Raw genomic sequence first — 22,663 nt, forward strand, 5'->3', positions numbered from 1 at the left:
TTTCTGAACTGAGCAGGTGGGAACTGTCCTTACAACATACCACAAAATCTTATTGGCTTTAATTTTCATCAGCTCCTCTCTGACATCCATGTCTATCACTCCCCCATTTGCCCAACCCAATACACTCATACTATGAGGGCTGTCCATAAAGTAAGACCTCCAAACATGCTAATGTCGGGACACAGTGAGCTAGCTTAAATCTGACAACAGCACCATGTTCTTTGCTTCCCACGCAACTATTCTCGCCAGCCGCCACCTCTCTGTAGTACTCATTTTTGTCGTAGCAGCTGTTAACAATGGAAGGGAAAAATCAATGCTCCCACCAAGTGTGAATTGCATTGAGAGACTTATTTCTGTGTTAAAGGGTCAACACTATTGAAATCCATCACCAGTTGACTGATTTGTATGGAGAAAAGTGTATGGACATAAAAATGTGTGTAAGCTGTGTAGGGATTTTGCAGACGACTGCAACCGGCCGCAGGCATCCCACCGACTTCCTGCACAAGTTGAAGGGAGAGTGGTATGACAAGGGAATGAAAAAGCTCCCAGATAATTTCCAAAATACATTGCTCATGACGGGGCCTATGTTGAAAAATATCAAAAGGCCAAGCTTTCAGAATCTGTAATTGGTTTTGCAATAAAGTGATGTTTACTACGTGAAGAAGCATTGCAGACTTTAAGTTACTGATAGTACTCCACACCCTCCTCTCCTATCCTTCCAAGCGATCAACCACACTTTCAACGAGTTGTGTATGTGATATTTATTGTACTGTTGCCTGTAAACACATGCCACATCAGTGCTCTTGGAAGAGAGCTGTGGTGGTTATGTTTCTCTGTTCTTCCTGCATAGTAATTGGCGAAAATCGAAAAAGTCGCGAGTTGACCAGTGATTGAGTACTTCGCAAAGAATTTACGAAAGCAAAGGACATTCATGCCTATTTCAAGAATACACTAACGGACTCTGCTCCTTCAGATACAGTTGTTGTCAAGTGAACAAATTAATTTAAATTTGGTCAGGAGAGCTTAGAGATGATGATCCATGCAGTGGTCGGCCAAGATGTGTCACTACTCCAGAAATCCTTGCAGAAGTGCACAAAATGGTCATGGAGAATCGTCGATTGAAAGTGCGTGAAACTGGTCACGCTTGCCAGATGTCATCTGAAAGGGTGTATCACATTTTAGCTGAAGAATTAGGAATGAAAAAAATATCTGCAAGATGTGTGCTGTTGACTCTTGATGCTGGGTCAAAAATGCATGAGAATGGACGTATCTTAATAATGAAACTTCCTGGCAGATTAAAACTGTGTGCCCGACTGAGACTAACTCAGGACCTTTTGCCTTTTGCGGGCAAGAAGTAAAGCTGTGAGGACCGGGCGCAAGTCGTGCTTCGGTAGCTCACATGGTAGAGCACTTGCCCGCGAAAGTAAAAAGGTCCCCGAGTTCGAGTCTCGGTCGGACACACAGTTTTAATCTGCCAGGAAGTTTCATGTCAGCGCACACTCCACTGCAGAGTGAAAATCTCATTCTGGAAATATCATAACAATGTTTGGCCCATTGTAGGAGAAATGAACAAGATTTTTTGTGCTGGTTTGTGACAACAGATGAAACTTGGGTGCAGTACTATACCCCAGAGACAAAACAACAGTCAAAGCAGTGGAAACATGCTGATTCTCTTGAAACCAAAGAAAATTCCTTCAGCGGGAAAGGTCATGGCATCATTTTTCTGGGATGCGAAGGGGATCCTGTTTGTAGATTGCCTCCCCACTGGGCAATCAATTACTGGAGAATACTATGCTAACTTCCTGGACAAATTGCAACACAATATATGAGAAAAAATGCCAGGGTTAACAAGGAAGGAAGTGACCTTCCATCAAGGCAATGCGCACTTGCATGTGTGCCGTCGCCATGGCAAAATCACACAAACTAAGGTATGAATTGTTGCCACTGGAACATTGTTGGACCAAGTGCATTGATCTATAAAGAGGCTAGATTGAAAAATAAAGTTTCAGTGGTAAGTGCTTTTTTTTCCTATTTTGTTCTGAGAAGTTTTCAAACCACCCTCATAATTGTGGGACTTTGTACTTTACACACACTCTTTCTGGTGTTACTAGTGCAGGAACTAGACATGCACATCACTAATTCAGTAGTAATATTTATTCCAGAAAAAGTAATTGGAGGAGGATTCCAATATTTACACATGTACACAACCACTTGACCTTTTCTTTTTAATTTCTTTACAGCCACTTTACATTACAAACTCAAAAGAGAGAATACCAAAGTTAGCCTTCCTTGTTAAAAATTTTCCCCTTTCCACTGCACACTACATCAAATCCATTCTCTTTTTCTTTTTCCCTTATGCAATGGTTATGCGATTATGAAAGAATTTTTCTGAAAGTAAAGCTACTTTTCTTGGCGCTTCTGAAAAGCTCTATGGTGACTCCCCAGCAAAGAGCACAAAGCCTGTACATATTACCTACATAACTTCATTGGAGTGAGTTTCTCTCTCTCTGATTGTATTGTGCAGTATGGAGGTACAAGATACTGCCATTATAATGCAGTGAAAAGCCTCCATTATGTCAATATTTTGTAGTCCAGTGCCCCCTGTATGACTGGTCAAACAGGTCTATCTCAGCCTTGTGTCAATTAGTCAGCAACTGCTGCTGTTTTTTTTTTATCTCTTTGCTGTAACACTGCATTGTACCTGTGCGCCTTGTATTGGTCATCAAAAAATCTCTTCTACCCGGGTCAAGGTGAAAATGTTCCTTTTGTAGCAGAAAACTTGTTCCTCTTTTTAGCTTCATATCCTTTAGTGATTTTGCCAGTTCTTTCCTGTTCGTTACTGCTCTAATAATAAAAGCACTAGCTTTAGTTAACTGTACACTTGCTTAAAAACTGCCAACATTTGGCAGCTTACTAGTTTATTGTATCATGCCAGAAGCACTAATTTATTGCCTCATCTCCAATTCTTCAAAATTCCACACACATCTCGTCCTGGATTCCACTAAGATATAAAGCTTCAAACCATTTTTATTTGGCTTATTGGCCACAAACCTCAAAGCTTACTCTTCCTCTAAAGAGAAATTCCTTCAACAGTTACAGCTTCTGAGTACAAAATACTTTGGAATTCCACTATCAATTGAGGAGAGGTTGAACTTTATAAAATACGCCAAATCCTTGTGCAGCTTCTTGTCATTCAGGTGAATCTTGGATAGTATGTTTAGAAATCTATCCCTTGGAAAAACCATTGGGGTAAAAATTACAACGTACAGCAGTTTCAGCACTCCAACACTTCATATCTGGCCTCTCACTTTTGCTGTATGCAGTAAAAGCAACGATCTTTTTTGTTTTTGCTATTGTTACAGTTTTCCATTGTTTTAAACTAAAATTAAGCGGAAGTTTATTCTCTGATCTTAGCTTTGCAGGTTTGTGACTTTAATAACATTTCACATGTTCCTTTATGGCTGCCAAATTTTTTTTTTAATTTCACAGGCTTTATAAATCTGATTTTCAATATTTTTATCTTGTTTGTACATATGTTACTGATGCATATTTATATCTACACATGTTTTGAATATTTACTTTATTACTGACAGCTGAACAGGTTACATATATTTTCGAGTGCTCGGCAAATTTTTACTTACAAAAAAGATAGTGCACAGATTTTGCATTAAACTTTGCTTAAAAAATGGAACAAAAAGCAGCACTGCATTCAAAATATCAGTTGTGGCCTTTGGTGAATATTATATTGAAGACAAGAAATTACAAGTGTATGAACATTTCAAAGAGAATCGAGAAGATGTTAAAGACAACAACCTCCTGGGAGGCTCTAGCACATCAGTTACTGATGAAAATGTGGAAGTAGTAAAGAAGACAGTTTTGGAAAAAGCATCAATACCAATAGAGAGGCTGCTGCTGATGTTTCCATATCCTCTGGCTCATGCTGAATAATTTTTTGGATGTTTTTGGCATGAAACTTGTAGCAGCAATGTTTGTTCCAGAATGTTCTACAAAAAATGACACCACACAGACATCACTTTGGAATTGTTGGATGAAGTAGACAATCCCAAACTTCTAAAGGAGGTTGTAAAAGGTGATGAAACATCAGTATATGGGTATGACATCAAAACCAAGCCCCCATGATCCCAATGGAAACTGCCTAAAAAAATTGTCAAATTTGATTACATGCAAAAGTTCTCACTGTCTTCTTCAATTACAATGAAACAGTACATCATCAGTTACTCCCCTATGTTCATACAATCAAGAAAGAAGTTAAGCGTCATTTATTTGAAGCAACCCAAAGAAAATGACCAGGACTGTGACAAAACCACTCATAGAAATTGCATCATTATAATGCTCCCACTCACACATCCATGCTTGTTCATGATTTTTTGGCATAACACCGTATTTGCTGAACACGGCCCCAGTGACTTCCTTCTATTCTTGAGGCTGAAGAGAACCAAGAAAGGGCATTTTTGCCACAACTGATGAAAAAAACAATCAGTGAACACCATCACGAAAAGTGAGTCCCGTAAATGCTTCCCAAACTTGAAAAAATTTCTGGCAGAAGTGTGGAGTATCTGAGGGGGATTACTCTGAAAGAGACAAAGTATCGGTTGATGTTTGTGATGAGACAACGATTAAAGGTTCTTTAAGGAAAACAAATTATTCCCATTACTTTTTGATCACACCTCATTTGTTGGACAGTGTAGAGGTCCCACCTCAGCATTTTGGCGTATTTAATTACACACGACTAGCCAATTTCTGCCTTACAGGCTATTCTCGAATGCTGTAAGCATCAACATGTCCCACTATACCCAGTTACGTAACAGTGGACATGGCTGTTACGTTTCAATCCAAGAGGGGCTGTATACACAATTATGTCAACACTGCCATCCACATCCATCCAATTGCCATCAAATTCGCTTTCACATCTTTTTCTATTTTTAATAGGCATATGTGTATAAGCTGGTACATGCTCATTCTTTTCCTGCTGCACCTACATCATTCATTACAACACGATCCATAAAAATAGAACTATAAACATACACAGCAACTCAAAACCAAACAAATTATGTTCGCCACTACTTTCATATAAAATGTAATCTAAATCACCACCAAATACTTCAGTTTCATTGACTAAACACACACACCAAGGGCTTTATAAAACCTCTTTCTTCAAATGTTTCTCCTCTTCATTGCATATTTTGGCTACAGAAGCACAAAAAACAAAAAACTCAAACTTAGCTAAAGCCTACAAACCAAGTGACAATATTTATTTATTTTCTGGTGCTACAGACAACAAAGGGCCCAGGCCTTGTCCACCACCTGTCTCCTCCAATCATCTCTACTTTTCCAACCTTCTCCAGTTCCATACTCCTAACATTCTCACACCCATCTCTACACGATTCAGCCATTGTAATCTGTCTCCCCACTGAGGTGGCTACCCTCTGGCTTTATACTTAACACATTCTTTGGCACTCACTGTTCTTCCATTCTCTTTACATGCGCCAGCCACTGTAACCTTTCTGCTTTTACAGCTACAGTGATTGGTAGATTGTGTAGAGAGCATGTACATTTCTATATTGGTTCTAATTCTCGAAGCACCGTTTTCAAATACTGTCTCATAGATATTGTACAGTACTCTGCATTGCCAAGCATCCAAAACATGTCTAACCTGATGGGTTATTCTCCACGTTTTGGAGCCATTCATAATTGGTTTTATAATCTTTTGTAAACTTATCTTCAGTTATCTTGTAATGTTGGAAAATCACAGCACGTTAAGGAAGTTGTATTATCACCTGTTACCTGCAGTTATTCTTGCCTTTATCTTTGCTTCCATAATCTCCCCCCTCCCACCCCTCCCCTCCTCCTGCCTCAATACTGAAACTGATTTACTCTTTCCAACTATTCCAACAGGTCAGCACCTCTCCACCTTGTTTTGTTGCAGGTTTTGGCCACAGACTTAGTTTTTCCTTATGACCAAGCCAACTGCAGTCATTTTGTATTGCAAAACTACATAGTTTTCCAGCAAATATTCTGTATTTCTCCTATGCAAAGCTATCTCATCTGCAAATACCGTATTCTGAGTCACACTGTTGAAAATAGCACCAAGCACCATCTATTTTGCTTGTCAGTTTTTGGATGACAGCCACCTTAAGGTAAGATCAATGCATTTACAGAATCAATGCAAACCAAAACTCAAACTATTCACAAAAAACTCAACATGAATAACCAATACAAAAAGAGATGTATCATGAAATTTAAAAAGTTCTAAATAAAGTAAAAAACAATTTTATTATATATGAAACATTTTACAAACAATATTTTGTGAACTACAATGAGAACACCAGAGGTATATTAAATGCACCACAGAATTTTTTCATTTGTAGAACACAAGTGCTGCATAGAAGCAGAACATTTAATTTGTCTTGTTTTAATACATCACAACTGATAGGAATGCTACCTGGGCAGGAAAGGAAAGTCAATTGAGCAAACATTCATAAAACCTTCATTCATTTGAACAGTTAGTATCAATTTTACTGTATGCTATCACACAGAAACACATCAATGTTTTCTCAAATAAAAAAAACATGAAAATAAGGTTGCTATTATTTACAGAAATTTAATACACTCTTCCAAGACTTGTTGGAATAGGAAAAATAAGTACTTCAGTACCACCCCCCACCCTCCCCAAACACACACACACACACACACACACACACACACACACACACACACACACACCTTGTAGCCTCCCCTACAATCTCTCTCACCACATCACAAAAAGGATGCATTCAACACAGATTGAACAATAGGTTTCATCAAAACATTTAACAAATTAACATAGCTTGCTGAATTAACATATCACTGAGATTGCATAATGACATCTACACTAAGCTGTGCTTGTTTTTACATGTGTCAGATTTCATAAGGAAAAAAATCATTTTAAAAACTGACACAAATTTCCACCTTCCATGTAATTAAATTTCAGTGTTCACTGGAAGGAAACAAACTGTTTCATAAGAAATACACAAATAGAACTCTTCACAGCACAAGATGGTAATGACAGCTCAAGTTTCCATCTTTATAAGGCCTCACTGTCGTCTTATGTTGTCACCAACACACTATTTCTTGCCCAGCAAGCGACGCATATCCTTATTTTGGCGCTGCAAAGTGGTATCTGCTGTGTCTGTTTTGTCTGTTATTTTATCAAGTAGCTCATTCTGAGAATCAATTTCTTCCCCTAGCCCAGCAGCCAAACCTTTCAGCCGTGACAATGAACCACACATTTCTTCCAAGTTACGGTCCAAAGCTAACTGCATGTCACTCATATCACTAGTGTCAGCAGGGGCGAAGGTATCAGTTGTTAATCCTCTGGTTCGTAGACCTGTTACAAATCAAAATCATTAAGACTGTTCATCTGTTATGGTTTAAATTAAAAACTAAAGTTAGAATAATCTAAAATAGATATTAATCGAAATACATAAAAAATGACTAATTTATTTCATGCAATGATTACTTATATCTTTATCACTTCAGTTCCTCCACTTAAGAACTATTTTTAAGGGAAAAACTGAAATCAATGAAAATTATACTTTCTTCTTGTTCTTGATGTACTAGTTAATAAGTTGAAGTTAATTTGCAAATATTAACATGAGAAACAGTCAGTCTGAGTAGGACTCATGACAGTAAGATACCTAAAAAAATTGGAATGAACTGTATAAAGAAAAGTTATAAAATTAGAAGAGCAGATTGAAGCTGGCACTCCCAAATGAGGTATCTATGGCTTCCAATATTTCAGGTACTTCCTATCACAGATGGAATGATGTGAGGCATGCATGTGTTCAGTACAGTTCAACAAGTTTTTGATGATGTATTTTGAAGAGAAGTTTTTTCTTATCTGGCTGTAAAACCTCTCAGTGGTACCTTTTGGGAATATCAAATGGATACCTTGGAGCCTGTTAGATACTACATTGATGAAGTGTATGATGCCTTTTATGAAACTAGTGAAGATTCTAAGGGAGATACTTTTGGAAGAAACAGTGCCACTGGTATTGCAAGAACATGACCAGAATTCTTATTTCTTTGTTGTGCAGTTCAAAAGTGGTTCAAATGGCTCTGAGCACTATGGGACTTAACTGCTGAGGTTATCAGTCCCCTAGAACTTAGAACTACTTAAAACTAACTAACCTAAGGACATCACGCACATCCATGCCCGAGGCAGGATTCGAACCTGCGACCGTAGCAGTCACGCGGTTCCAGACTGTAGCGCCTAGAACCACTCGACCACTCTGGCCAGCTGTTGTGCAGTGATATGGTATGAAACTATGTTTAGGATCCAATTTCTTCTTCTTCTTCTTCTTCTTCTTCTTCTTCTTTCTTTTCGAAGATGATGACACTGCAAGAGGTCTTGAGACAGTATGATAATGGATGGATAAATGCTTACTACAAATCTGAATCTCATTAAGAGTTTGGAATAGAAAATACAATTTATCCCAAGGGAGTGAAGAAGAAATATGAACTTAGTGATAGAGGTAAAGTAGAGCAGTCCTTAAGGTAAATTTTTCTGTCTTATAATGATAATTTTTAATTTCTTTCATGGTAAATTTTCTAATATTTGATTCCTTCACATGCAACATACATCTTATGCAGTTGATCAGTGTCTTCTAATTTAAAATTAGGTGACTATTTTTGTATTTATGTCCCATTCTCCAATGAAAAGTTAAATAACTCTTGACTTACAGGAGTTCCTTCACTAAACTAAAAATTACCGAAACTTTGTATTTTCACCCTTTCCACTCAGTCTAATAGATGGCATATTTTTATTATAAGCCAGTACAATACAATAGGTCTCGTTTTTTTCTGCTTTCACTACAAGCTTTTAAAATATCTCAGAAATTACTTTAAAGGGTAATGAATTGTTTCATCTTAATATTCAGCACTGGAATGAAAGTACAACATTTATTTCTTTTACAGAGCAATTCGTATCTATTATTTTTCATTTTATTTCTTTAAAAACCATTTCCACAGTCTCAACATTTTTATTTATTTTTAACACTGAGGACTGGACAGCTACAGTTCCATTGACTGACTAATGCTGCACATTTTCAGTTGTTCTGGATTTTGTGCACCAGGTTCTAATGCAGAGAACTTTTTAGATCAGTTTATATTTGAAACATTGATCATTTTTCTAAGAAATGCTGCGAAGAAACAAACCTACATCAACGACAGTTTTATTATACTGAAATTAAGATGTGCTGTTTTTGCAACAGTCTCGCCTTTAATTTTCTAAACGGAGATACAATTTGAATTTGTTGTTACTAAAAATAAAACTGTTTGAAAATGTGTTTTTATTTATTACTTAGTTACATCTGATCTAGTGTGAAAAATTTCCCATTCTGAAAGAACAAAGTCCTACATCACTCTTCAAAATAGTATCTGGTATCTCTCCTTGCCACTTTGCACGATCTTGGCTTGCTTCTTTCTGCACTAACTTTTTATCTCCTCCAAGGCCATTCTGACTTTTCTGAAGCTGGAAGAACTTAGGAAAATGTCTTCCACTGATTATATTTACAGGTGAAATGTTCTAAGTGGAAGTTTATTCAGCCAGGCCACCTGTGATTGCCAAGGCATCTGCCAATTGAGTAATGAATTGAACGAGATGTCTACTAATACACTTCAACTTTATACAGAAACGCACACATTTAAGATCATCATCATCATCATCATCATCATCATCATCATCATCATCATCATCATCATCATCATCATCATCATCATCATCAAAAGGCCAAAACTTTCTTCCACCACTTTTTCCTCTCAAAATGGTAAAAGCCTATTTGCTGGTCATCCACACCAATCTTGTTTCTATTGTAATCTAAACTACCTCAGGTTTCATCTCTTCTATGACTCCCAACTCCATTCTGACAACATTAGGTGTTGCCATGTTGTGTTTCATTGTCAAAGAAAGTACATCCTTGGTGCCTTTCATTCCATATACTACAAATAGTCTTTGCCTGTGAAATCAAAGTTGATTTTCTTTTCAGTCTGGGCTACTAAATCCTTAGCTAGACATTTGCAATTTTTCACTACTGTTCCCACTGCCTTAGTTTTGTTCAGGTCAGTGTTGTGCATCAACAATCCAGGTGCAGAGTACAGCCTTCATCATACAAACCTTCATAGCCTGTTTACTACAAGCAAAATGCTGTTATTAGTATTTGCCTACCTACCAGAATCTCTCTCAATTTTCAAAACATCTCAGGAGGAGGGGTTAGGGGCAATTGATGTGTCACTTGGATGGAAAAATTATCTAGAACCAGCACTGTGTCTGTCTACATGTTCCACCTACAATTTTATTTTCATTCCACTTTAAGGTCTTCCACTCCAGCCTTTTCCTAATCAGTTTGTTTCCTTTACTGTACGTCCTAGTAGTTCCCAACATAGGTCTCTTCATTGCTCACTGAGAAACCCTTCCTTTTGGAATGGTTTTCATATTAAAAAAACCATCTCTCACTGCCATATCAGAATTGTTGATAGATTGTAAGCTTCCCGTTCACACAGATTCTCAAAATCTTTATAGAAAGATTTTATATTTCTGAACTGCAAATGTCATCAGTCTTCCTGTTGAATATCAGGTCTGTGATCTCTAATAATTTTACATTTCTGATGTTAAATACAGCCACCGTATACAGAAGACGAGTCGTACGTTTACAGTCTCAGACAGATTTGATTAGTTTTTGTTCCATAGATCCGTGTTGAGGAGATCCTTGTGGATGTGGAACAAGTCACCTTTTTTTAATTTTTTTTAAGCTGAAATAACAATACTAATATTATATACAACACATCATTTGTTTCTATTAAAAAATTCATCAATGGAGTAGAAGGAGTTGGCCACTAGTAAGTCTTTCAGGCTCTTTTTAAACTGATCTCTATTTGTAACTAAATTTTTTATGTTTGCTGGCAAATTATTGAAGATGAGTGTTCCTGAGTAGTGGACCCATTTTTGAACTAAGGTAAGTGCTTTTAAGTCTTTGTGCAGATCATTTTTGTTCCTGGTATTGTATGTATGAACTGAGCTGTTTGTTGGAAAAAAAGAGATATTATTTAGGACAAATTTCATTAAGGAGTAAATATACTGAGAGGCAGTAGTTAGTATACCCAGTTCTTTGAAGAGGTTTCTACAAGACGTCCGTGAGTTTACTCCACAAATAATACGTATTACACACTTTTGGACTCTGAAAACTTCTGTGACTTGAAGAGTTACCCCAAAATATTATACCATATGACATTATGGAATGAAAGTAGGCAAAGTATGCAAGCTTTTTCACTTTTATGTCGCCTATGTCTGCTAACACTAATTGCAAATACAGATTTGTTAAGGCGTTTCTGCAGTTCTGTGGTGTGCTCCTCCCAACTGAATTTATTATCAAGTTGTAATCCCAGGAATTTAAGACTGTCAACCTCTTCTATCAGCTCTTCTTCGTACTTTGAGCATATGCTGGGTGGAAAGCTCTTACAGGTTCTGAATTGCATATAGTGAGTCTTTTCGAAGTTTAATGTCAGTGAGTTGGCTTTAAACCATTTATTAATATCCATGAAAATATCATTAGCAGATCTTTCTAAAACTACACTCGACATACTATTTGTTGCAATACTTGTGTCATCTGCAAACAAAACGAACTCTGCTTCTGGCAGTGTAACTGATGAGAGATCATTAATGTACACAAGAAAAAGCAATGGCCCTAAGATGGATCCTTGTGGGACACCACATGTAATTTCTTCCCATTCTGATGATGACTGATGACTTAACTCACTAGTCCCTTGCACTGACACCCTTTGTTTCCTGTTAGCGAGGTATGACTAACCATTTTGCAGCACTGCCTGTGACACTATAGAATTCTAATTTATTTAAAAGGATGTTGTGGTTTACACAATCGAATGCCTTTGACAAATCACAGAAAATACCTGCTGCTTGTAACTTGTTATTTAATGAATTAGGTACATTTTCACTGTAGGTGTAAATAGCCTTTTAGATATCAGAACCCTTCAGAAATCCAAACTGTGTTCTTGAACCCATAAACCCAGCTACAGACTGGCTGACACAGAGACTAAGCCCAAGTTGTTCTGTTATGGCAGCCAATAAAATTGACCGCCCATCAGACAGTCCAACCATACGCATGACTTCACGACATTATAGAATGTGGAAATGTATGGAGGAAGTGTTGTCTCCTACTTGAGCTGCTGAGTGCTGAATGAGCTCATGATAGTGGTGAACAGTGCAAAATGTAGCCACAAAGTTTTGAGTTCAGGTCCACATACTCAACTGTTTTTTAAAACTGCATTTCTCCTGATAATCCACTTCACTTTTTGCACCCCAGTAATAGTAAAAACTTCAGGAAACAATTTGCAAAACAGCTCATAGCTGTGTGAAGATCAGGATGTATATGCTTGAGAGTTTCCTCAGGCTACTGTGGCTACCAACAAGCAGTCACTTGCTGCCTCACATCAAGTGCCATACAACCAAGTGATGAGGTGCTTTGAGTGTCCATCAGCTGCCATTTTCTTGTTTTAAGTTTTAGTATGTGTCTTGTAGCTATGTGTTGGATTATGCATACTTTACTTATGAACATAGCATAAGCATTGTAAAACAGTGTGGCAAAATCTAACATTTGTAACATTGCACACTTTGGATTAAGTAGAGATGAAGGCAGCAGTCACAGCCCAAATCCTTTGTACTGTAGATGGGGTTAGTGCTTTTGAGCAAAACACGTCAGGAAAGGATTTGCTTGTTTCAAGGAAGACAGTTCTGGCTTTACTGATTTCCATCATTCAGGAAGTTTCAATAACTGACATGTTCGTAATAATAGACGGCAAATCATCGAGTAAAACTGAAGTGATATCAGGTGTTCCCCAGGGAAGCGTCCTGGGACCTCCACTGTTCCTGATCTATATAAATGACCTGGGTGACAATCTGAGCAGTTCTCTTAGATTGTTCACAGATGATGCTGTAATTTACCGTCTAGTAAGGTCATCCGAAGACCAGTATCAGCTGCAAAGCGATTTAGAAAAGATTGCTGTATGGTGTGTCAGGTGGCAGTTGACGCTAAATAACGAAAAGTGAGAGATGATCCACATGAGTTCCAAAAGAAATCCGTTGGAATTCGATTACTCGATAAATAGTACAATTCTCAAGGCTGTCAATTCAACTAAGTACCTGGGTGTTAAAATTACGAACAACTTCAGTTGGAAGGACCACATAGATAATATTGTCGGGAAGGCGAGCCAAAGGTTGCGTTTCATTGGCAGGACACTTAGAAGATGCAACAAGTCCACTAAAGAGACAGCTTACACTACACTCGTTCGTCCTCTGTTAGAATACTGTTGCGCGGTGTGGGATCCTTACCAGGTGGGATTGACAGAGGATATCGAAAGGGTGCAAAAAAGGGCAGCTCGTTTTGTATTATCGCGTTATAGGGGAGAGAGTGTGGCAGATATGATACACGAGTTGGGATGGAAGTCATTACAGCATACACGTTTTTCGTCGCGGTGAGACCTTTTTACGAAATTTCAGTCACCAACTTTCTCTTCCGAATGCAAAAATATTTTGTTGAGCCCAACCTACATAGGTAGGAATGATCATCAAAATAAAATAAGAGAAATCAGAGCTCGAACAGAAAGGTTTAGGTGTTCGTTTTTCCCGCTCGCTGTTCGGGAGTGGAATAGTAGAGAGATAGTATGATTGTGGTTCGATGAACCCTCTGCCAAGCACTTAAATGTGAATTGCAGAGTAGTCATGTAGATGTAGATGCAATGAACTGGGACCATTTAACTGTCAGGTTTAGGAGTACCACATGCTCTAATTCAAAGCAACAACTAAACAGGCGAATTTTACAGCAAATTTGCTTGAATATCTTCTGTTCACTCATTAAGCACCCTTATGCAATATTGTTGCTGGTGACAAGCTACAATTAAGAAGAAATTAACAAATGGGGCCTAACAGAAAAGACATACTTGAGCAAATGGCAGTGTCAACATAATATGTGTCATCTGATGGCTGAAAACAGGTGTTGTGCTCTACCCACTCCCCAGGGTGTGTTCATTGCTGCTGATATTAGTTGTCACCAACTACGACGTCTTTCAGTCAGAGTGTAAGGAAAATGACAAATGAAACTGCATCATATGTTATTACTATGAGATAACACACTCTCCTGATGTCGCAAACAAAACTATCCAGGAGTTAGTTTGGGAAGTCATAACTAAAACACTTATCCTTCTGAACTTATGCCCTCAAATGTTTTCTTTCCCACTCCTCATCGAACAACCTTCAAGAAAATGCCTTTCGAGATGCAAATACAATTCAAACCTGGTATGACAATATCTTTAACTCCGTCAGTTTTCTTTACGCATCTAATTGGTAAACTACTTTAACAATGCAATTACTGAAATTTTCCCACTTTAAAGAGTATTCTACAAAGTTTTGGGACTGCAGTTGGATTACGCATACTTCTTGTCACAATGTATCAGCTGACAACCCTTCAGCCATCTTCACATGAGTGTTAAGCACATAAGATTACTGGTTCAAATCGCTAACTTTATATCAAAAACTGGCGCAGTGATGCATGCTCAAAGGCATCCACAACATGAGCAACATCTGTCGAGTATCGCACCCTGTTCGAGTATTGTTCAATTTATGGTGGGCAGGTGGATATGGTGATACTACATGTGCGTTCTGTTGGAATGTACACTAACAGAGTTAAAATTCTGATGTCAAAATTAGTAAATTTAATTGTTGCTAGATGTGCCATTGGTCATACAATGTTTTCTTTTTGAAGGAAGTTGAAGGAATCACCTGGCTGTAATACTTATCTAGTTGAAAGTTGCCATCACAACTGAAAATCTTTTGCTAAATGTATTGCCTCCAGTTCCTTAATAACAATCACTCCTCCTCCCCTCCTCTATGTTGTGGGTGGACATGTTTCTTTTCTCTGAAAACTGTGCTGATTTATACCTTCTTGAGTGAACGAACATACTGGAAAATTTATACAGACCCAACAGTGAGGGTAAAAAGAGAAACAATAATATTGCTGATTTCTTCTTTGCTTCTGCAAGAAGTTGCGAAAGATTAAGATTTCATAGCTCTGCTCCACCATGGTTATATGATCTTCCAAAGATACACAAATAAGGCCCATTTGTGAGAAATACTGGAATTCCAACATATGACTTAGCTAGGCATCTTGTGTCTTTAGTGAGACCTTTTGCAGGGAAATGCTCACATCATATTCACAACTCCAGTGAGGTTATTAATAGACTGCAGTCACTTTGACTCAACCAGTCAGACCTACAAGGTCTGTTAGAAAAGTATCCAACCAATGGCCAGGAAAAAAAACTGGCTTGCCTGAAGCACTGAATGTCTAATCACACTCAAAGCAGTCCTTGGGGACTCCTCACACTTCTCCCAATGGTGCTGCCATTGTTGGAAGCACGCTGAAAAAGCCTCTTTCAGAATGGAGTTCAGCTAAGCTGTCATTGCTTCTACTTCCATAATGTCCTCTGTTGCCTGAAATCATATTCTTTTTAATAGCCTGTCAAGTTTGCAGAACTGTCACACGTCACAGAGGGACACAGTAGGAGAGTAAGGAGCCTGCTTAAGCACAGAATCTTTTTTCACCAAAAAAGTCTTAATCAAGTATGAGGTGCCATGATGGTGCCAATATCCTGTTGACCACAAGTACAGTCTCCTGCAACACAAAGCATCATGTGGGTGATGGAGGACATCCCTGTAGTACTCATCCGTGTTGTTTGAACCTGTGATACATGCTCATGTTTTACTACACCATATGATTCGAAGACAGCAGTCAGCAACAATTTGACATTGGTGCACACTTGGCAGGCCTTTGGTCTCTGTGATGAGGAATGCTTCCACAGTGACTGGGATTTGGTTCCCGGGTTGTGCTTGTACACCCAGGACTGTGTTCACAATGCCGGGTCATTGTGGAGTAAAGCACATGATGTGAGACTTCAACACAAAGCTGCTTTTGCTCCACCATCAGGCGCTTCGGCACAAATTTCACCAACGCACTCTTCAGCGCCAAATCTTCAGACACAATGGAATGTGCCAAGAAAGTGCCAACACTCAGTTCTTACACAATTTCTCTGATGTCACACAACGTTCCTCCATCACCATGGCATTCACTTTGGCAATGACCTGGTTATTTCAGTATGTTGATGGACAACCAAAGTGTGGCTCACTCCCCACCAATGTATAGCTGTCTTTAAACTATCTGTACCACTCTTTATTCTGTGTGATGCCCGTAGCACTGTCACCCAATTTCTGGCAAAATGTGATGCAATACCACTGCTCCAGTTCTGCCATTCCCTTGCAAAGAGAAGTCAACATGAGCAGTACACATTATGTCGTGCAAATGCTGCTTGCCAACAACTGAAAAGACCTATTAGCAAGCTTCAATGTTGTCTCAATCTTCACTGCGGTCCCTCTCGTGGATTCATTGGCACCCAGCAATAAGTTCAAAGCTAACATAGCACTTTCATAATGTCCTTTCCTCAACCTACAATTTTACTGTACAGTGAACATTTTGGGCAACTTGGCTGCGTTACCATGCATAGTTCTCTCTACCCTCTGGTAGCAGAGTTTTTTATGGGAGACGGAGAAGAATGCACTTGATTTGGCCAAAATGAAACCAAAAGTCTTCTGGCAATATGTTGATGGATCACTGGTTCCTTCCATTTACTGCAAGCTCACGCATACAAACCTATATTTGCAGTCATCTAGCTGCCACCACCAGTCACTAACTATGGGTGTCTTTCAAATTTGGTGGATATAGCCTTGCAAAGGAGCTGGAACACCTACAATCAGGGTTCATAAGTAATTATTATTGTCCACATCAAATCAGCAAAGCCTTAAGGAGAAGAAATGTGACCACCTACAAGAACAAGAGGAGGAAGAACTGTTCAAGTTAAGGACACTCCACTTGTATGTCAGCAAAATAAGGAAACATTACACCAACCTACAAAGACTGTGCCCTTCCCACTTCAGCGAAGGATGATCTGGGATTGTGGAGGGCTGACTTCTACAGAATACCTTGCCAATATGGCAAAATCTAAATTGGATAGACAGTGCATGCAAGATGTGTTTAACACAATGGCAACTCTCGTGTTTTGCACAGCCCAGTAAGTTAGTGATAGCCAAGCATCATATCTCGACATGACGTTCTTCCATGGATTATTCTGCCCCAAAAATCTTGGCCTCGAAGAAATCCTTCTAGGATTCAGTTATTAAGGAATTGGAGGAAATACGTTTAGAAGAAGATCCTATAAATTGTGATGGTGGACTTCAACTGGATAAGGCTTGGGACAAGGTCATTTCTTTAATTTCTTCAGAAAGAAAACATTTTCTGACCAATGCCACATCTAGTGATAGTTAATTTGATTAAATTTGACATTTGAATTTTAACTCCACAAATGCACATTCCTACAGAGTGTGCCTGTAGTATCACCATTACACACCCACCTGCATGCCACAGATGGAGCAATATTCAAAAAGGGTGTGAAACTTGACGTCATTCATCTTACAGCTGACTTTGCACATGTATCTCCATGATAATTTTTGGCATAAAGTTAGTAATGTGAACTAGTAATCTCCAGTGCTTATCACTCATATGAAGCCAGTGAATGGCTATCAGCCAAAATATCGTGGCAGGAAGTCTACATAATCCAGCTGAAATCCCAAAACCTCAAGGAGTACCTTAACACTGTCAGACTGTTTCAGATAATGTAAAATAAAATACGGCATGTCCCATGAAGAATGGTCAATATTCAGGAATGTGACAGGAAAGATCATTAGAAGCAAAAATTTTAGTAATCAAAGGCTCTAAAGTGCATACCTCCAAGATCTATGAGCACTTTTTAGTAGGTGTTCCACAGTAACAAAGATGAGCAAGTGGTCATAGCTGTTAAGGTCTCCATTATAGTACCCTGGTAACTAGATTTTTTGCTTCAAATGATCATTCCTGTCAAAACCCTGAATACTGACCATTCCTCATGGGGTTCAATGTATATTCGGTAGGACTACCTGATCTTTCTCTGGTAATTACTGTTGTGTTCAATGAACTAATGGTAAATGCTGTTAAAATATGCACTATATTAGTACAAATGAAATAACTTAATAGCTATAATCTTACGATGAAAGTCCATTTTAATAAAACATGAGGTATCTGTAACACGAATATGCCTATATCAGCATGAATTAGTGAGATATTACTCACTTTGGACTTCAAAACTATGTTTGTTTACCTTTGTGCATCATATGCAAGTAGAATGGAAACATTTCATAAATAAAACTGTGTACTCACAGTTAAAAATTATGTAAGCTGAAGTAGAAAGTGGAATTATCAATTGTGCAATACACCAGTGAGGTAACGGAACAGCGAGACACTTTTGGTGAGAATTTCTTTCGACTTCCTCAAACATTTTTGATCTGGCTGTGTGCAGCTTTGTCACATGAAAAATAAAAACCTAGCTTTCAGTGAGATTGAAACCTAGAGAGAAAGCAGTTGCCATCTTACTGGTGACCACGTAACCTCAGTGCTAGTGAAGAGCTGTCGTATTCATCTCTTCCTTAGTGTCCCCCTGACAGCTAAGACAGGCAAATCTCAATATGAAAGACAAGACTAGTTAGAATTACCACGTCAAATGAGTTTCCTGAACTCAAAATCATAAATTGATAACCTGAAGTCACAGCATAAGTGAAAATCACTGATTATTCAATGAAAATGTCAAACGAATTTAACAAGGTAATTCTCTGTTAACCACGGTGTAACTCTGTCACAGAATTCCCAAACATATTCTGCATTGTTGCCAAGATTCTGTTATACTACTAGAAGGAAGAATACTAGCTGACAAGTTCCTTGACCAGAGAAGTTTGGCATCCACAGAATCATCAGCTTGCGTGTGCTGTCGGTCTGTGAAAAATGGTTGGTACGCACTGGCGACAGAGGCTGGTCGGGCTAAGATACCACGTGGTAACACTGTCGAATAGGATCTTTGAGTTGGCAAAGGAGAAGACATTCATCTTTGGTGGACTTCTTTGAGGCTTTCTGGGTACAGGAAGACTTGGGTGTTTGGCTGGAGGGACAGAGGGAGTCTACACAGGAGTAGAACTGTCCTACCGGTTGTGTAGCTGGTGGCTTCGCCCCTTAGGGCGAGAGTTTGACAGTTTGTTGCACAGCTAGACAGGGTAGATGGCGATGCTACCTTGACACTGGGTGATTTCACAAACTCAGAGCTGAATTTGACATCACATGTCTGCGAGGCCATGTCCTTCATGGAGTGAGGAGTAACAAGAACTGAACTAAAGGGGGCCAGATGGGAGAACACAGGGTTTGTGACTAGCCAGTAACTTGCTAGCGACTGGGTAAGGCACTTATTCCTTTACCTGGACCTCTTGGGCAACCCGCTCATCAAGATACATGGGAGAATTGATACAGCAGGGAGAATGGGGCACATGATCGCTCTCATGTGCGCCCCTGCCGCAGGTTACATATTTGACTGGGTGTCGGTTGACATTGGTAAGCAGTTAAAATGATGAGACTGGTAACAGCGAATTGGGTTCGGAATGTACAGCCAGACTGTGATAATTTCATAGCGTGCTTTGGTCTTTGACAGCAACACCACTATCGAAGGTGAGGAAAAGAGTGCAGGTGGGCACTAGGGAGAAATCTACCTTTTCCATTACATGATGGATGGCAATGACACCTTGATCAGAGAAGTAAGATTGGATTTTGGCCTCGGTTAGACTCTAGCAGCCTGGTGCAAATTACACCATGGGTAGAATTCAAAGTTCTATGGGCCTCGACACGAACAGGGTAGGCATGGAGAAGCAAAGCAGCAAGCAGTAGTTGTGCTTGAGAAGCAGAAGTAGTCTCCAAAAGCAGAGTGCCATTCCATAAACATAAGCAGGATTTCACACGGCCAGCAATTGCATCAACACCTTTCTGAATAATAAACGTATTTACCATGGCGAAAGACTGATCGTCTTCAGTATGAGAGACTACGAGGAACCATGGTGCCGCAGAAACGATCTTTGAATCATTAGCCTCATTATGTTCATATTTTGTAGACGGTGATTGGGAAAATGATGGACTCATTGCTACAGATTATGATTCCACTTATAACAGAATTTCATCAACAGCAACAAAAAAGAGGAATCATGGGACAGTCAACAAAGGTTTTCTCTATCTCTCCAGTAGGCACACAAATGAATATGCAAACATTTTTAATTCAAAAGTTGATAGTCTCAAAGCAATGAATTGCTGGTACAGCAACTTACAAAAAATGGATAACATGGGGATTGTATTATAAAGCAAAAAGAAGCAGCCTACAAGGCCATGGAGATCTCTTTAACAAATTAAGACCGACATCAATATTGTTCCTCTTCACTGGAGCAAGCAGTAATTTAAAAGGATCACACAACAAAGGACTTTACCTACAAAAGTCAAAGGGGGGGGGGGGGGGGTGTCTGGGTAATGCACAGTGAATTTTAGATTTGTAATCTGCAAACTCCATGAGCGGTTTCAGTTCCCATAATTTCTTGGAAAAACTAAAAATCACTGATAATGCCATGAGTCTTGTGATGAATACATTACATTATAGTTCATATACTATAAGTTTCACAATAACTTCAAGAAGAGGGCAAGGAGCCATCACATCCACTCCCCAACTACATTAAAGACGCAAATTCAGGAATTCCTTACTTTAACTGTAATCTAAAGAATTTAACACACCAATAAATACATATATGTTTACTGGCAAGCATTCCAAGTAGTATACAGAATGTTTAGAACAAACATAAATAAGGGAAGAAGTTAGCCACAGGAAAAACCAATCTGTTCATGCATAGGTGTAAAATTTAGGCTTTCTGCTTGCACACACAGTGCGAAAACCACAAAATACATAACATTTATTACACTTACCTGGATGTGAATCAACTGGTGAGACTAAGCCAGGGGCGCTTCTTGTTCTATCAATGGTGTCAACTAATGGACTTTTGGTCTTGTCAGCATCGATACTGGATTTTTCTTTGGAACCAGGAGGCTGCTCGTTAGATTTTCCACTGAAGTAATTCTTCAAACTGCCCATTACACTCTGTCAAAACAATGAATTAAACAATTCCGATCCCCAATAAACATTCAACAACGTAATTTGCAAACTGAAGTGGAGCTGAAGTCAACAACAATTTCGAATTCCTTTTATTAGCAAAACACTGATATTTGACTGCAAATTTCATGTCACCTGCGGAGATGAAAAACATTACGTGCATCGGCAATGATTCCTTCTACGTACCTTTATGCCCTGAATGTGTTTTTGGCTGAATCGCAGAGTTGCGTTAATATCATCCAGTCTCTTGTCTGTACGTTCCAACTGCTCTCTTTGGCGCAATAGTTCCTGTGCATCAATTACAAAATGATTAAACGTCAAAAAGTTTAAGCACACAAATTAACCAAATTACATTTTCACAGAAAATTTACTTCTGCTGTCGCAACACCAATCTGTTCCGAATCCCGCAGCATTGTAATAGACCTGTTGGAAGACGCTAAAGTTCTTTCTTCTATTTCTCGTTTTCTCTCGAGCAACTGTTGTCTCCTGTCTTCTAAATCTACCCTATCTTGATTATAACTTGATTTTCCAACTCTCGAATTTCGTAGAAACGTTTCATCATCAACATCATCCTCTATGGCGAAGAAAGGGCTGTTCTGATTACTTAAATAGCGTTGCCCCGCCATCACTCAACCTTTCACGATCACCTTTACTACCACAGAGCTACAACTGCACAAAAATTTTGACAACCTTCAACACAAAGCTATATCACTAACCACAGTCAACTATTAAACTCCATGTGACTGTAGATGAAACGTCACACTAATATCGATTGCAGCTAATTTTCGATTACAAAGCCGTTCTCGATTTTGCTTGTAGCATACACCCATTGAGGTAAAATACCTCCATGCCTACATCACAACAGAAGAATTTTGTCTTCAGCAAGGTGAAAAATCTACTCAAATTGTAATTTATTTTCCCACGTTCTTCAGAATCATCAGATTCTGCATTTACATCCGTTCAGGAGTGCACCCCACAGTTGCTCAAAACAATAATGAAAATAAAGCAAATTTTATCTACGGGAGCAAAAAAGCATACTTTTATCAACTGTTTCCTGCCGAAATAGCAGATTCCACAATTGCAGAATTGAAAATATTTTTATAAAAACAATATAGATAGTGTCATCTATTGACAATCTGTTTAACTAACATGCACAACAGCTCTTGCAGTTTTTTCTTTACAAAAGCGTAGCGATTTCTGTCGTACATTCCTATGTAAAGAATTTAGAAGATGACATCGATAATCTAATTTTACTATAATGCACTACAGCAGTGTTGTATACTGCATGAAAAAATGAATTACATCAGTGTTCACCATCACAATAAGTACCATTTACTTTTATAGCTTACTGTATTTAACTTTCAATTGTTTATTACTTCACAGCATTTGCAACGTTAAATTGTATTTGTACTTCTGCTAATCTCACTCTACATCCCCAGCAATGGTAAAAGAAATATTTACTGCCAGGAATATTTATTTCTTTTTAATCTTT

At 38.6% G+C, this 22,663-nt stretch overlaps 1 protein-coding gene across 1 annotated transcript; it reads right to left on the minus strand.

Moving 5' to 3' along the window:
* Nucleotides 1–6,275: 6,275 nt before the first annotated feature.
* Nucleotides 6,276–21,938, minus strand: LOC126284767 (synaptosomal-associated protein 29). The gene is made up of 4 exons (XM_049983928.1): nucleotides 21,543–21,938; nucleotides 21,358–21,459; nucleotides 20,988–21,159; nucleotides 6,276–7,387 (listed from the first exon to the last, which is right to left on the minus strand). Exons 1-4 carry the CDS (start codon nucleotides 21,795–21,797, stop codon nucleotides 7,125–7,127), a joined length of 792 nt encoding a protein of 263 aa, XP_049839885.1. The 5' UTR covers nucleotides 21,798–21,938; the 3' UTR covers nucleotides 6,276–7,124.
* Nucleotides 21,939–22,663: the final 725 nt, after the last annotated feature.

This window comes from Schistocerca gregaria, chromosome 8 (genome assembly GCF_023897955.1).
Source record: "Schistocerca gregaria isolate iqSchGreg1 chromosome 8, iqSchGreg1.2, whole genome shotgun sequence".
Taxonomy (NCBI): domain Eukaryota; kingdom Metazoa; phylum Arthropoda; class Insecta; order Orthoptera; family Acrididae; genus Schistocerca; species Schistocerca gregaria.